Source organism: Hemitrygon akajei, chromosome 13 (genome assembly GCF_048418815.1).
Source record: "Hemitrygon akajei chromosome 13, sHemAka1.3, whole genome shotgun sequence".
Lineage (NCBI taxonomy): Eukaryota > Metazoa > Chordata > Chondrichthyes > Myliobatiformes > Dasyatidae > Hemitrygon > Hemitrygon akajei.
Window position 1 is genome coordinate 16,811,222 of NC_133136.1, and position 13,964 is coordinate 16,825,185.

Sequence of the window (13,964 nt, forward strand, 5' to 3'; positions counted from 1 at the left end):
GCAATTAGTTAGGAAACAGGAAATCAGGTTCACACGCAAATAAGTCTAAACCGTTTGAAATATCCTTATCAGTACCCTTGGGTGCAGAGGAGCCAACTGAGTTTTTTCAAGCCTCCTCAAAAAGGCCTGTGAAATAAGTGGAAACTCCCAAGCAATATTTGTTCAACCTGGGAACACGTCCAGTATTTTTTGGGTGGATCTATCTACATGTATTTTTTTAATGCAGCACAAAAGATCATGGGAAGTGGATTTCCACTGAAAGCTTCATAATCTTATGTGCAAACTACAACTATTTTGGGTGATCAGTTTCAGGGGAAAGCCCATCCCTAAATATTTACATCTGTATATTCTTGCCTGAAGCACTGCCTTTCTGTATCAACAGTTGTGGCAATGAATTCCACAGATTCACCACCATCTGGCTGAAGAAATTTCTCCTCATCTCTGTTCTAAAGAGACACCTTTGTGTTCTGAGGCTATTATCTTTGGTCCTAGATTCCCTCACTTAATAGAAACATTCTCTCCACATCCACTCTATCTAGGCCTTTCAATATTCGGTAGGAATCAATGAGCTCCCCCCCTCAGTCTTCTAAATTCTAGCAAGTACAGGCCCAGAGCTACAAAATGTTCCTCACATGTTAACCCTTTCATTTCTTGGAGCATTTTCATGAACCTCCTCCACACCCTCACCAATGCCAGCACATCCTTTCTTAGATAAGGGGCCCAAAGCTGCTCACAATACTCCAAATGCGGTCTTGACCAATGTCTTATAAAGTCATAGCATTACATCCTTACTTTTATATTCTAGTCTTCTCTAAATCAATGCTAATACTGGCATAAAGGCATAAAACACTCATGAGGGAGAGGACAGAGTTCCTGTACTTCATGTTGCAGTCAACAATGTAGTTAGCAGTGGGCAAGAGATCCTGATTGAAGAATACCTAGTTTAGGTTACTAAGATTAAAGAACACATTGCCAAATGTCTAGAACATTTCCTGAACCATGTCTAATCTGGCACTGGGGATAAACAGATTAGGAAGGTAAACATATGGCCGATACAGTTACCAGGGATACCATTTCCCTTGTTGTTAACAAGATGGACCAGTGAAATCAGTGAGCTGGGACTAAGGTGCTAGCAAAAATAGTAAAATGTTAGCTTTGGGAGTGGGGAGGGGAGAGGAGGGGAGGTGATGTAAATTGCTGCGATTGCCTTTCAAAAGGCATTAAAATGTTTTACTCAAGTTTCATGGTAATTTTATAATAACTAGTTTTTAGCACTCAAGGATATTCTAACAGGTTTCTTTATCCCAGACACGATAAAAATCAGGCATCACGGTATCTTACGTTTTAGAAACTAAGGCAATGACTGAACTTCGAGATATTGGATACAATCCAGATACAAGATCCTGGCTCATACAGGAGAGGTTTATAATTGTCTATAGATGATTAAAAACTATCAATCCTTACTGAAAATTAGGTAGAGAGTCTTGCATATATTTGAAGCTATTTTATTCTTAGGTGTTTTAAAAAAATATATTTTATGCCATTGAACAAGTTATTTTGTGAAGTATACAAGATTCACAACATAGTTTATTATATCAAGCATTTCAATATACTGCAGCATTTGTATATAATATTTGATAGCAAGAGCAGTATTATGGTTAAAAGTGCAAGGTATATTCCTGGTGATAATTATGAAACAAGGTTGGAGAGAAGCACTATCAGAGAACACCAAAAGCAAACTGCATTGAAGCATGAAGAGAATCTGGTTTGGGCTGCCCTGCAGCTGAGCGATAATTACAACAGCCCTTTCATGTTTCAGGACTTGCATCCGAATTTAGAAAGCTAAGCAGAGCCAAAGGAAGAAGATATTAATCTACACTTACCAGAATACTGGCAACTGACTCAAACACGTTGCAAAATGCTGCTTCTGGTCCTGTGCTTTGCAGCCCATGATGTCCACCTAAAATGTACTTGCTCGACCTCCCTCCGTTCCCTACCTGTTTACATGCCTGTTCAAATGAACCTTAAACGTTACCATGACTGTTTGCACCACTTCTGCTGGTGGTGAATCACATGCTCCTGAACCACCATAGATCACTTCACTCAACTCACCACTGGACCGATTCCACAACCCATAGACTCACTTTCAAGGACTCTACAAGTCAGTCGTAGAAAAGTACAGCACAGAAACACACTCTTTGGCCCATCTAGTCCGTGCCGAACCATTTAAACTGCCTACTCCCATTGACCTGCACCAGGAACATAGCCCTCCGCAGACCTACCATGTAACTATCCAAACTTTCCATAAACATTGAAATCGTGTTTGCATGCTCGTTCCACACTCTCGCAATCCTGTCAGTGAAGGTCTCTCTTCATCCGGAAGGTCTCTCCTCTCCCTTAAACTTTCACCCGCAACCCATGACCTCCAGCTGTAGTCAGGTTTAGGCTCGAGAGGTCAGATGGCCTATTCCTGCTCTCATTTCTAGTCTAACCCAAACTCATGCTCTCAGTATTATTTGCACATTGTCAGTCTTTGTGTGTAGTTTTAATTGATTCTATTGTATTTCTTTGTTCTACTGTGAATACCCACAAGAAAATGAATGCCAGGGTTCTATAAGGTGACATATACCTATTTTGATAACAAATTTACTTTTACTTTACTCTGTAAAAAAAATCTACCTCAAATCTACATTAAGTTTTCTTTCTCACTATAAACCTACGTTGTCCTGTATCTGACATTTCTACCTGAGGGTAGAACGCCCATTGCCTACTCTGTCTGTGCCTTTGTCTGTTGGCTACCCAACCTCTGATGCGGCAGAGAAACCAAACACAAGTTTGCCCAATCACTCCTTATAGCTAATAACCTCTAAACCAGGCAACATGCTGGTGAACCTCCGCTCCACTCTTTCTAAAGCCCCCAAATCTTCTGGTTATGCAACAACAAGCTACTGTACTCCAAATATGCCATTAGCAGAGGCCACTAGTTAATTATATTGCTGATTAATCACAATACAATGCTTTTCAAAAAGTCTACAGCATTATTAATGACATCCAGCACTAATTCCATCAAATGCCACAACTACACTATCATGTAAAAAAATCAAGCAGTGTCAAGTAATTCTTCAAATCATCATCATTTTAGTTTTCCCATCTTCAAAGGCAGTTAACTTATCCTGGACTTCTGCTATTTTTTAAAAATCAAATAACTGATCAACACTAACTTTTTATCAATGATGTCATCTAAGATTACAGATAAACACAAAGGCTAACCCTTCCAAAACATTAGTCACAGAACAATTGCGCAAGTAGCCCATTCTCTGTTCAAAATGACTAACAATTAATACCTTTATGCAGTATAAAGATTTCAGCAGCTTTGCTTAGCAATTTTGTCCTTGATGCTAACACTTTGTTTCAAACATCACCTCTCTCATGGCTTCCTTCTGGCAGAGGCAAACTGAAGGAAGAAGCGTGGTTACAAGGAGAAGGCGGGAGAACGGTGTCAAGAGGGGAAAAAAATCAGCCATTATGGAATGGGCGAGCAGACTCGATGGGCCAAATAGCTTAGTTCTGTTCCTTTGTCTTATGGTCTTATGATTAACTCAAGTTTCATAAAGGCTTCTTTTACAGTTAAAAACCTGCAGCTAATTCAATCAAATCTACAAACCCAACAGTTGACAGATTTTGACCAAGTGAAACCGTATTCACCCATCCACAAGACACCAGTTCCTTCACAGTTAAGATTAGCTTTATTTGTCACATGTACACTGAAACAGAAAGTGAAATGTGTTGCTTGATTCAAATCAAATCAGCGAGGATTGTGCTGGGGCCACACGTCCAGTACCAACACAGCATGCCCACAACTCATTGGCCCTAATGGAATACGGGAGGGAAATGGAGCATCTGAAGGAAATCCACGTGATCACGGGGAGAACGTACAACTCCATACAGACACCGGCAGCAATTGAAATCTGATCTGGCACTGTAACCTGACGCGTTATGCAAGCTGCTGCACTACTGTGCATAAATGTTAGGCAACACTTAGACAGTGCAGTTTCTCCCCGCACCAAACGCTCAACTGCTTCGCCCTCAATTTCACCTGATTGACAGACGACGCAGAGAACCTCTGAAAACACTGCAGCACTTGGCCAATTCACTATCTCCAAATTCTCAGACTAAATTACTCTCAGCATGTTGGATCAGAACAATCTGCAGCTCCTTCCCCTCTGCCATCAGATTTATGAACAGTCAGTGAACACTACCCCACTATTCCTCCTCTGTACTCTTTTTATACAACTCATTATCATTTGACATGCTGCTGTGACGAAACAAACAGCATAACTTACGTCAGTAACAATAAACCTGATTCTGATTCAGAAGTTCTTCCTAATACTGGGAAGACTGAAACCACTGTTCCGATGCTTTTCCCACGTCCACCTGGCTTCCCTTGCTCTATGTCCCAACAAACCTAAGATCATCAAACAATCTCTCCACCAATGACAGTCATAGCACCAGCTGCCAAGACCCTAAAGCCCTTAAATTTCCACCATTTCCTTTCCTGCCTGCAACAGTCCTCAAAATCCACCTTTCAGACAACTGTTCTGAATATACCACTAAATTGTGGCAAGCAGTCAGTTTTGTTTGATTATCCCCCTATTATGCAGTTTGCTACAACAAAGATTCTCCATAAACGGAAGTTGTAGATTGACTCGGTTTCACAAAAATTAAAAATAGAAATAAAAATAAAAGCCAAAATTGCACCAGCTTCAATGTCTCCAAAACCGTCAGTAGAAATTTCTAGGTCTAGAATCAAAAAGGATAAATTACCTCAGAATACTGTAAAGCTTTTAAGTCAACAGGAAGTCAGGTATAAAAAATATGAAATACTTCATATTTGGGAATAATAGTAATTTTAGAGAAGGATCAACTTTGGATTTCTAAACGCATTTTTCCCCAGATAGCATTTTGCTCCTCATTAAATAGTATTTGCTTTGGCAGATTTAAATATCAATGGTGCTCTAGCCAATTATTAAATTCACATTTTCATTCTGCATTCTAACTTGCATGATACTGCAGAGTTTAATATATCAACATCATAGAAAAAAACTTTTTTTCAAGAAATTGCTTCTTGAACTTTCTACAGTATTAATATGGTGTATGTATCTGTGTGGGAGGAGTAGAAGTTTCAACTTGGACAGAACCCAAACCTACCTGGAAATGTCTTCATTCGTAAATACTTAAACCATTTCTTAATAAGCATCGTTTTTCTTACTGAATGGAGGCAACCGCAAGCAAGTGAAACATTTTAATAGTGAACAAAGAAAGCTCACCATTAGAATCAAAAGCTATCCTCATAACATTAGTGCCTTTTACCTAAAAAGTGTTTGATTTCTAGCACAACTTGTGCAAAAAAAAAATACTTATAGTAACTGTCCTCCTGCTCTGTAAGGGGACAATTATTTTTTGTCTGGTTTGTGCTTTACAGAATAAAGCTACAACACGTGAAAAGCATAATCAGCACCAAGTGCTCTCCCTTCCACATACACGTGCATTTTAAGGTTAAGATAAGGCTCCCCCCCCCCCCCCACCAGTCACAATCACTTGTACTAAAAAGTCCACAGAAAATAATTTGCAAATGAGATTCCATACTTGAATGGTCAAGTGCTTTAAAATAAGCAAAGACCAAAATAGGCTCAGACATCTACATGTAATAATCACCATGTCCTCAGCACTTTGCTTCAGCTTGCTGTTGTATAATCTTGTAAATTATCTTGTGGTTGCATGTAACTGAGGCAGTTAAAATTGGAAAAGTGGTTCCATCTTCTGTATCTGCAAGTTACTTCACAGCAGCTGACGCAGACCCAAAGACAGGTCACATTCTTCCCAAAAGCTGTCCTTTGGATATTGTCATTTTGGTTGAAGTCGAGCAGGCCAAGCTCTTCAGATACAAACTCAGCTCTTCAAAGACCAAACTTAATGGCAGAAACCAAACTGCATCAAGCGAGTTGTGACACTAGCCTACTATGGCTTGCAAACGTTGGAAAACACAAACTGAATATTGACGGACAATATCAAGGAAATTCATCAACCACAATTAAAACAAATCAGCTTCCATCCCACTTAAACAGTGAGGACTTTGCATTGGCACACGTTGACGGGAAGATCAACCAGTTCAACGCAACTAGTTTGAAACATCTGGGCATTTTATTCCGTTTAGAAGCCAATGTCCTGGTTGTTATTATTTGTGCTTTTTATTAGCTGAAAATTCTTCATAGAATATTGTGTCAGGAATCCCTGTCAGATTAATTGCTGTACATCTCAGATGAAGATGGAGCCAAGCTATGAATGGAAAGCAGATACAGTGATAAATACTGAGATAGATATAATACACTGTAGATAGATATTTAAGTATCATTTTCAGCCTGTTATATTTTCTTCTCTTTCAATATAATATATAGGGAAGTATAGCCCTGTCCCAAAACATATTACATACTGTGCCCATCTCCCACCGCACACGTTTGCACAATCTCTTTCGAGGGAAAAAAAAAATCCAAACTGGGTCAATAAAGAAAACTTAATTAGAAAAGCCATTGGGATATTATTGCTTATTGCCATGGAAAGTCAAATTTAAAAATGGAGGGAGGCTATGCTTCATTATGCATACATTGATGAAATCATAACTGGAATGTTGGGTATAATATAAGTCTTATTTAAGGAATTGTTTTAATATATTTGAAGCTGGTCAGAGGAGGATTACTGGACAAGCAGTGTACTGTGGAAAAGTCTTGGGCTCTCTAGCTACCTACATGTGTTGAAGAATTTTGCACAATAGTATAAATTATACATATTTTAACTATAAAAGAACATCACCTGAACAAAAAAAAACTTAGTGGCCACTTTACTAGGTACACCTGTACAAATATAGAGCCAGTGGATGTAGTGTACCTGGACTTCCAGAAAGCTTTTGATAAAGTCCCACGTAGGGGATTAGTGGGCAAAATTATGGCGCATGGTATTGGGGGCAGAGTACTGACATGGATTGAAAATTGGCTGGCTGACAGGAAACAAAGTATTAGTGATTAACGGGTCCCTTTCGGAATGGCAGGCTGTGACCAGTGGGGTACCGCAAGGTTCGGTGCTGGGACCGCAGTTGTTTACAATATACATTAATGATTTAGATGAAGGGATTAAAAGTAACATTAGCAAATTTGCTGATGACACAAAGCTGGGTGGCAGTGTGAAATGTCAGGAGGATGTTATGAGAATGCAGGGTGACTTGGACAGGTTGGGTGAGTGGACAAATGCATGGCAGATGCAGTTTAATGTGGATAAATGTGAGGTTATCCACTTTGGTGGCAAGAACACGAAGGCAGATTACTATCTAAATGGAGTCAAGTTAGGAAAAGGGGAAGTACAACGAGATCTAGGAGTTCTTGTACATCAGTCAATGAAAGCAAGCATGCAGGTACAGCAGGCAGTGAAGAAAGCTAATGGCATGCTGGCTTTTATAACAAGAGGAATTGAGTATAGGAGTAAAGAGGTCCTTCTGCAGCTGTACAGGGCCCTGGTGAGACCCCACCTGGAGTATTGTGTGCAGTTTTGGTCTCCAAATTTGAAGGAGGACATTCTTGCTATTGAGGGAGTGCAGCGTAGGTTCACAAGGTTAATTCCCGGAATGGCGGGACTGTCATATGTTGAAAGATTGGAGCGACTGGGCTTGTATACACTGGAATTTAGAAGGATGAGAGGGGATCTGATTGAAACATATAAGATTATTAAGGGATTGGACACGCTGGAGGCAGGAAGCATGTTCCCGCTGATGGGTGAGTCCAGAACTAGAGGCCACAGTTTAAGAATAAGGGGTAGGCCATTTAGAACAGAGATGCGGAAAAACTTTTTCACCCAGAGAGTGGTGGATATGTGGAATGCTCTGCCCCAGAAGGCAGTGGAGGCCAAGTCTCTGAATGCATTCAAGAGAGAGTTAAATAGAGCTCTTATAGATAGTGGGGTCAAGGGATATGAGGAGAGCGCAGGAACAGGGTACTGATTGTGTATGATCAGCCATGATCACAGTGAATGGCGGTGCTGGCTAGAAGGGCCGAATGGCCTACTCCCGCACCTACTGTCTATTGTCTATTATAGCACTGTGCAGAAGTCTTAAACATATACGTGCTTTCGCACAGTACTGTAGGTGGAATGGGCAGATTATCGTATGTAAACAAAGACATTTCTTCCAACTTGCCACACGCCCATATGACACAGTTTGTCATTACCAAAAAAAATGCAATACGGCATGTTTTCTGTAACTCTGGGGTTACCTGTACTCCACTTCAGTAATATCTTCAAATTCAAATGCAGAAAATCGTGCAATACCTGAACATTTACTGATGTAAATGGCCCCTATTTTCTTCTAATTGGTAAGAAATAAAGTTGTATACATACCATTAACAATAAGTTAATGCCTTCTTCATTAGAATTTCAGCCTTATGTGGTTCTTGCTTTTTCTTTCTGACCCTGGAAACAGAATATGGTCAATTATTCTCAAAGTTACAATAATCTGATTCACTTTCAGGTAGTGATTGGAAGATGGGGCCGCATAGCAGTTAGCAGCACAAGGCTTTACAGTACCAGCGACCCATGTTCAATTCCCACCACTACCTCTGAGGAGTTTGTAACTTCTCTCCGTGATCACATGGGGGTCCTCCAGATGCTCCGGTTTCCGCTCACAGCTCAAAGACGTACGAGTTGGTAGGTTAACTGGTCATTGTAAATTGTCCCATGATTAGGCTAGGGTTAAATGGTGGGGGGGGGGGGGGGGGAGAGAGGAGGGAAATATGCTGGGCAGCACAGCTCAAAGGGCCAGAAGGGCTTATTCTATGCTGTATTTAAATAAAAATAACAACACAGAACAGGCTATTTGGCCCACAATGTTGTGTGGAACCAGCTGAAAAATAAATCGAACCTTCCCCCAAAAACTAATCCCTCCTACCTACACAATGCTCACATCCCTCCATCTCCCTTATATTCATGTGCCTATCCAAATGTTTCTTAAAAGCCTCTAATGTATTTGCCTCTATCACTACACCAGGTAGTGCATTCCAGACATCCACCACTGAGTGAAAAAAAAACTTAACCCTCTCATCCCCATTTAAACCTAACCTCGCTCACTTTCAAAGCATGTCCTCTGGTGTTAGAGATCTCTACCCTGGGAAAAAGATACTCCATCTACTTTATCTATTTATAAACCAATAAAAAGACAGAGAAGACTTATAAACTAATATACTAAAGAAACTTTATTATGCAAATATATTTGAGAAAACTGAACAGGCAATTGAACAATGACTGAATAATGTACTAGTTATTCTCAAATCACAGTGAATATCAGAATTGCATTTTTATTTTTATTCAGCACAATATCTAAGGAAAGTTCTGTTCACGTAGTACTTAAAGCGTTTAGGCAATCCTCACTTTCCAGGACACTCTACAATTCATGTTTTTATTTCTTCCCCCTCCCCCCCATTACTGCCTGCAAGAAAATGTATTTCACGGTGGCATATGGTATCATGCACATACTTTCAAAATAAATTTACTTTGAAGCTTTGGCTGGTTTCATGGGCAACGTGTGCAGGGTATCTAACAATTCATTCATTTCTCAGGACATGGTAAGATCAGCACTTATTGCCCAAACTGGACTGCTTTTGATAAGATGGTGGTGAGTTATCTTCTGAAACTGCTGCATTCCTTCTGGTGGAGTACTATTGGGAAGGGAGTTTACTTTTACTTTACTTTATTGTCACCAAACAATTGATACTAGAGCGTACAATCATCACAGCGATATTTGATTCTGCGCTTCGCGCTCCCTGAAGTACAAATTGAATTAAATATAATAAAAATTTAAATGATAAATCATAATTAGAAAATAGAAAAGGGAAAGTGAGATAGTGCAAGTCAGGTCCGGATATTTGGAAGGTACGGCCCAGATCCGGGTCAGGATCTGTTCAGCAGTCTTATCACAGTTGGAAAGAAGCTGTTCCCAAATCTGGCCGTACGAATCTTCATGCTCCTGAACCTTCTCCCGGAAGGAAGAGGGACAAAAAGTGTGTTGGCTGGGTGGGTCGTGTCCTTGATTATCCTGGCAGCACTGCTCCAATAGCATGCTGTATAAGCTTAGACACTGTATAAGAGGCCAGCAATATACATCTCCAAATCAGGAGAGCGTGTGACCTGGAGAGTAACCTCTAGGTGGCAGTGTTCAAATTTCCTCCTTGCCATTCTCAGTAATCCAGCCCACAAGGTCTGGGAGATGATGGAGTTGCCAACATTTGATAATTGGTACAGACTTCAGCCACTGTACATCAGCAGTGGAATAATAAAGAGGCAGCCAAATTAGCTGGGATGTAATGCTGAGGCTTTTTAAGGCATTGGCCAGGCTGCATTTGGAGTACTAGGCCCCTTATCTAAGAATTAGTACGCTGGCATTGGAGAGGGACCAGAGGAAGTTTACAAGAATGATCACTGGAATGAAAAGGTTAATGTTTGAGGAGTGTTTGATGGTTCTGGGCCTGTACTCACTGGAGATTAGAAGAATGAGGGTGAATATCATTGAAACCCACTGAATATTGAACGCCCTAGAAAGAGTGGACGTGGAAAGGATGTTTCCTATAGTGGGGGATTCTAGGATCACAGGGCACACACAGCCTCACAATAGAGATGAAGAGGAATTTATTTAGGCAAATGGTTGTGAATCTGTGGAATTCATTGCCACAGACAGCTGTGAAATCCAAGTTATTGGGTATATTTAAAATGGAGGCTGATATGTTCTTGATTAGAAAGGGTGTGAAAGGTTACAGGGAGAAAGCAGGTGAATGGGGCTGAGAGGGAAAATAAATAGGTCATGATCAAATGGTGGAGCAAACCCAACAATGGTCACATTCTGCTCCTTTGTCTTATCAGCTAGACTCAATATTAATGATTCCAAGGATTTCTCTGTTTCTCATGGGTCTACCACTGTGCAATCACCTCTGGAGGTGTCTATCCTACTAATGGGATAAGGATGTTGCCTGGGATTGTGATAGAGTCAGGCATATTGTCCATGTTAGGCTGCTGCTTAACTATCTATAAGGCAGCCCTCCCAGCTTAGACACCCATCAACATCATGTGCCATGAGTGACCATGGTCTTCCATCTGTCTTTAATCTCAGAAGTTCTACTAAGCTCTTCAAAACTTTTACCCATCCATCCCGAGATGTAACTCATGACTGTCATGTGCTGTCGACTGCGACGTTTTCTTCCATCAATTTTTCCCAAAATGCAGGATGCTCGAGTTTCTCTTTCCTCAGTATAACTGCCTGATTGATGATATCTACTTTCTTCATTTTCTGGCTTTTGGCAAAATTTCCCCATTTGTTACTCTGTCCTTCCGTGACATTTTCCTCATTCTTCTCAAAAACTGCATTTCTGCAGCCCAAGTCTTCCCTTGTTTAGCTTAGACACTACAGGCAGTCCCCGGGTTACGTACCAGTTCTGTTCCTGAGCCCGTCTTTAAGTCAGATTTGTACATAAGTCAGAAAAAGTACATCCGGTATTATTAAGTGTCAGTTAGTCAAATGTTTGTCTTAGTATATAGTATATATTTTACCTTTCTATGCATATAAAAAAAACTTAAGAAATGTATGTATTCCAATAATTAAACCACTGCATTGCTTAGTAATAATTGTAACTTTCATCGGGGCAGGGCCTTTCACATGTTCTATTTTTCTCACTTTATCCTTTTAAATTGTTCCAATCGTTGACCGACTGTAGCCTAACGCTTTTCCAATGACCGATGGCGTTTCACCTCTTTCCAAACGCTTTATTACTTCCACTTTATTTTCAATCGCTTCCCGTCAATGGAACAGAAACATTGCAGGTAGCGGGTCCCAAGCTGCGCCGGCTCCCGAGGTCCACTGGGTCCTAAGGACTACCACACTGAATTCCCTGGGTTCTAAACTCCACCGCACTGAGGCAGGTTAAGTGGGACAAGTAGGGGTTGTGCTGGGTTTGGGCATTTGATCCTCCACAATATTCCACATGGGAATTTAAACTGGAGGTGGCAGTATTTTTTTTACGAGGTTGAGTTGCGCGCTTGACATTAACCCGGCACGGATGGTATGGGAGTCACTGGATCAACATCGACCCGGCACGGGAGCAGTCTATCACTAAATCGAACTCAGGGAAACTCCGTTCTCCAGCCCGGCGCTGATCTCACTGCGCCACCAGCCGACCGGAACGGGGGGGGGGGGGGGGGGAAGAGAGAGTCAGGGTGAATCTTGCATCTTGCTAAGAAAAATTTAAGCCAAATACAAAGTTAAACACTCAACACAGTGTCAATGGCAACGACTTAAAATGGCAGACGGCGTTGCGATCCGACTTAAAATGGCAGACGGCATTCTCCTTCCTTGGTTCATAAGTACGAGTTGTCTGTAAGTCGGACATTCGTAACTCGGGGACTACCTGTACAGTTCTTATAACTATGAGCTGACTAAGATAATTAAACTGGGAGTCCCTTTACAATGTCTGAATTTGATGCCCAAGGCAACATTAGGTGGCTGGTCTGGTTTTAAAAGTTATTTTTCTTCAAATGTAGTACTAAGTACACATCTGAGTGACCTGCAAGGCCATTCCAGTTTGCAAGGAGCTTCTGGTGGAAAACAAAACTGCAAATGCTAGAATCTGAAACAAACCAAAGGCTGGGAGAACAGCTGGACAAACAGCATCAGAGGGAAGTGAAATCAGTTAACATGCTGGGTCAGGGAACCTTCATCGAATGCAAACAAACCTACCCTTCAAATTTCCGGCTCTTGAACTTCACTTGTCCCATCATTAAAATGTTCCCACAACCAGTGGACTCACTTTCAAGGACTCTTCATCTCAAGTCCTCGATATTTATTGCTTATTATTATTATAACTTTTTTTTTGTATTTGCACAGTTTCTTGTCTTCTGCATTTTGGTTGAATGCCCAAGTTGGGCAGTCCTCCATTGATTTTGTTATAGTTATTATTCAATAAACTTATTGAGTATGCCCACAAGAAAAATGAATCTCAGGGTTGTATATAGTGACATAAATGTACTTTGAACTTCGACTGGTTTCTCTTTCCACAGATACTGCTTGATTGGCCAAGCTGTTCCAATATTTCTGTTTTCTTTCATAGGTATTGTAGGTGAGATGGAGATTTCTTCCTCTGAAGGACATTAGTGATCAAGAGGTGTTTTCACAACATTCTGGTAGCTCTTGTGTCTATCACTACTCCTGCAAATTCCAGATTATTAACGCAACTTAAATTCCATAGCAGCAACGCCAAGATTTGAACTCATGTCTCTAGATAACAACCTCTCATCACCATGCCTTGTACTTAATGCTGTCAAGATATTTCCTCCTTAATTAGAATAGAAGTATTATTGTCACATGTACAAAGATACAGTGAAAAACTTGTCTTGCACACTGTTCATACAGATCAAATTACTACACAGTGCATTGAAGTAGAACAAGGTAAAACAATAACAATGCTGATTAAAGTGTAATAGTTACAGAGAAAATGCAGTGCAGGCAAACAATATGGTGGAATATAATAACAAGGTAGATTATGAGGGCAAGAATATAAAGCTGACTCAGAACAATCTCCTCCAAGAGGACCACAACCTTGTCACAGGGTCTGGAGGCTTGTGTGCCTCAATGACCCAGAGAGCTATGTTGACTGTAGTCAAGGCTTTAGGTTTGGCTCTTGGTAGGGTCATCCATGCCAAACATGTCAAAAGGTAGGTCCACCAGTTCTCCAGGTTCGGGAGTTCAGCTCAGGGCTAACAACACTGACCAATTTTTTTTTTTTTTTTTAATTGTTGCGGAAACAGCAATGAAAAATCCTTCTACATCTGAGTGTGACGGTATTCCTGAGTCTCCACCCGGGACCTAACAAGACTGACAGTGGTGA

At 40.7% G+C, this 13,964-nt stretch overlaps 1 protein-coding gene across 1 annotated transcript in view; it reads right to left on the reverse strand.

Moving 5' to 3' along the window:
* Window positions 1–6,179: 6,179 nt before the first annotated feature.
* Window positions 6,180–13,964, reverse strand: part of LOC140737666 (interleukin-11 receptor subunit alpha-like) — a 119,691-nt gene continuing 111,906 nt past the window's right edge. Inside the window, exons 11-12 of the mRNA XM_073064195.1 lie at window positions 8,440–8,511; window positions 6,180–6,336 (exon numbers count right to left, since the gene is read on the reverse strand). Coding sequence (XP_072920296.1) covers window positions 8,442–8,511 — 70 coding nt within the window. The 3' untranslated portion in view covers window positions 6,180–6,336; window positions 8,440–8,441. The remainder of the gene's footprint in view (window positions 6,337–8,439; window positions 8,512–13,964) is intronic.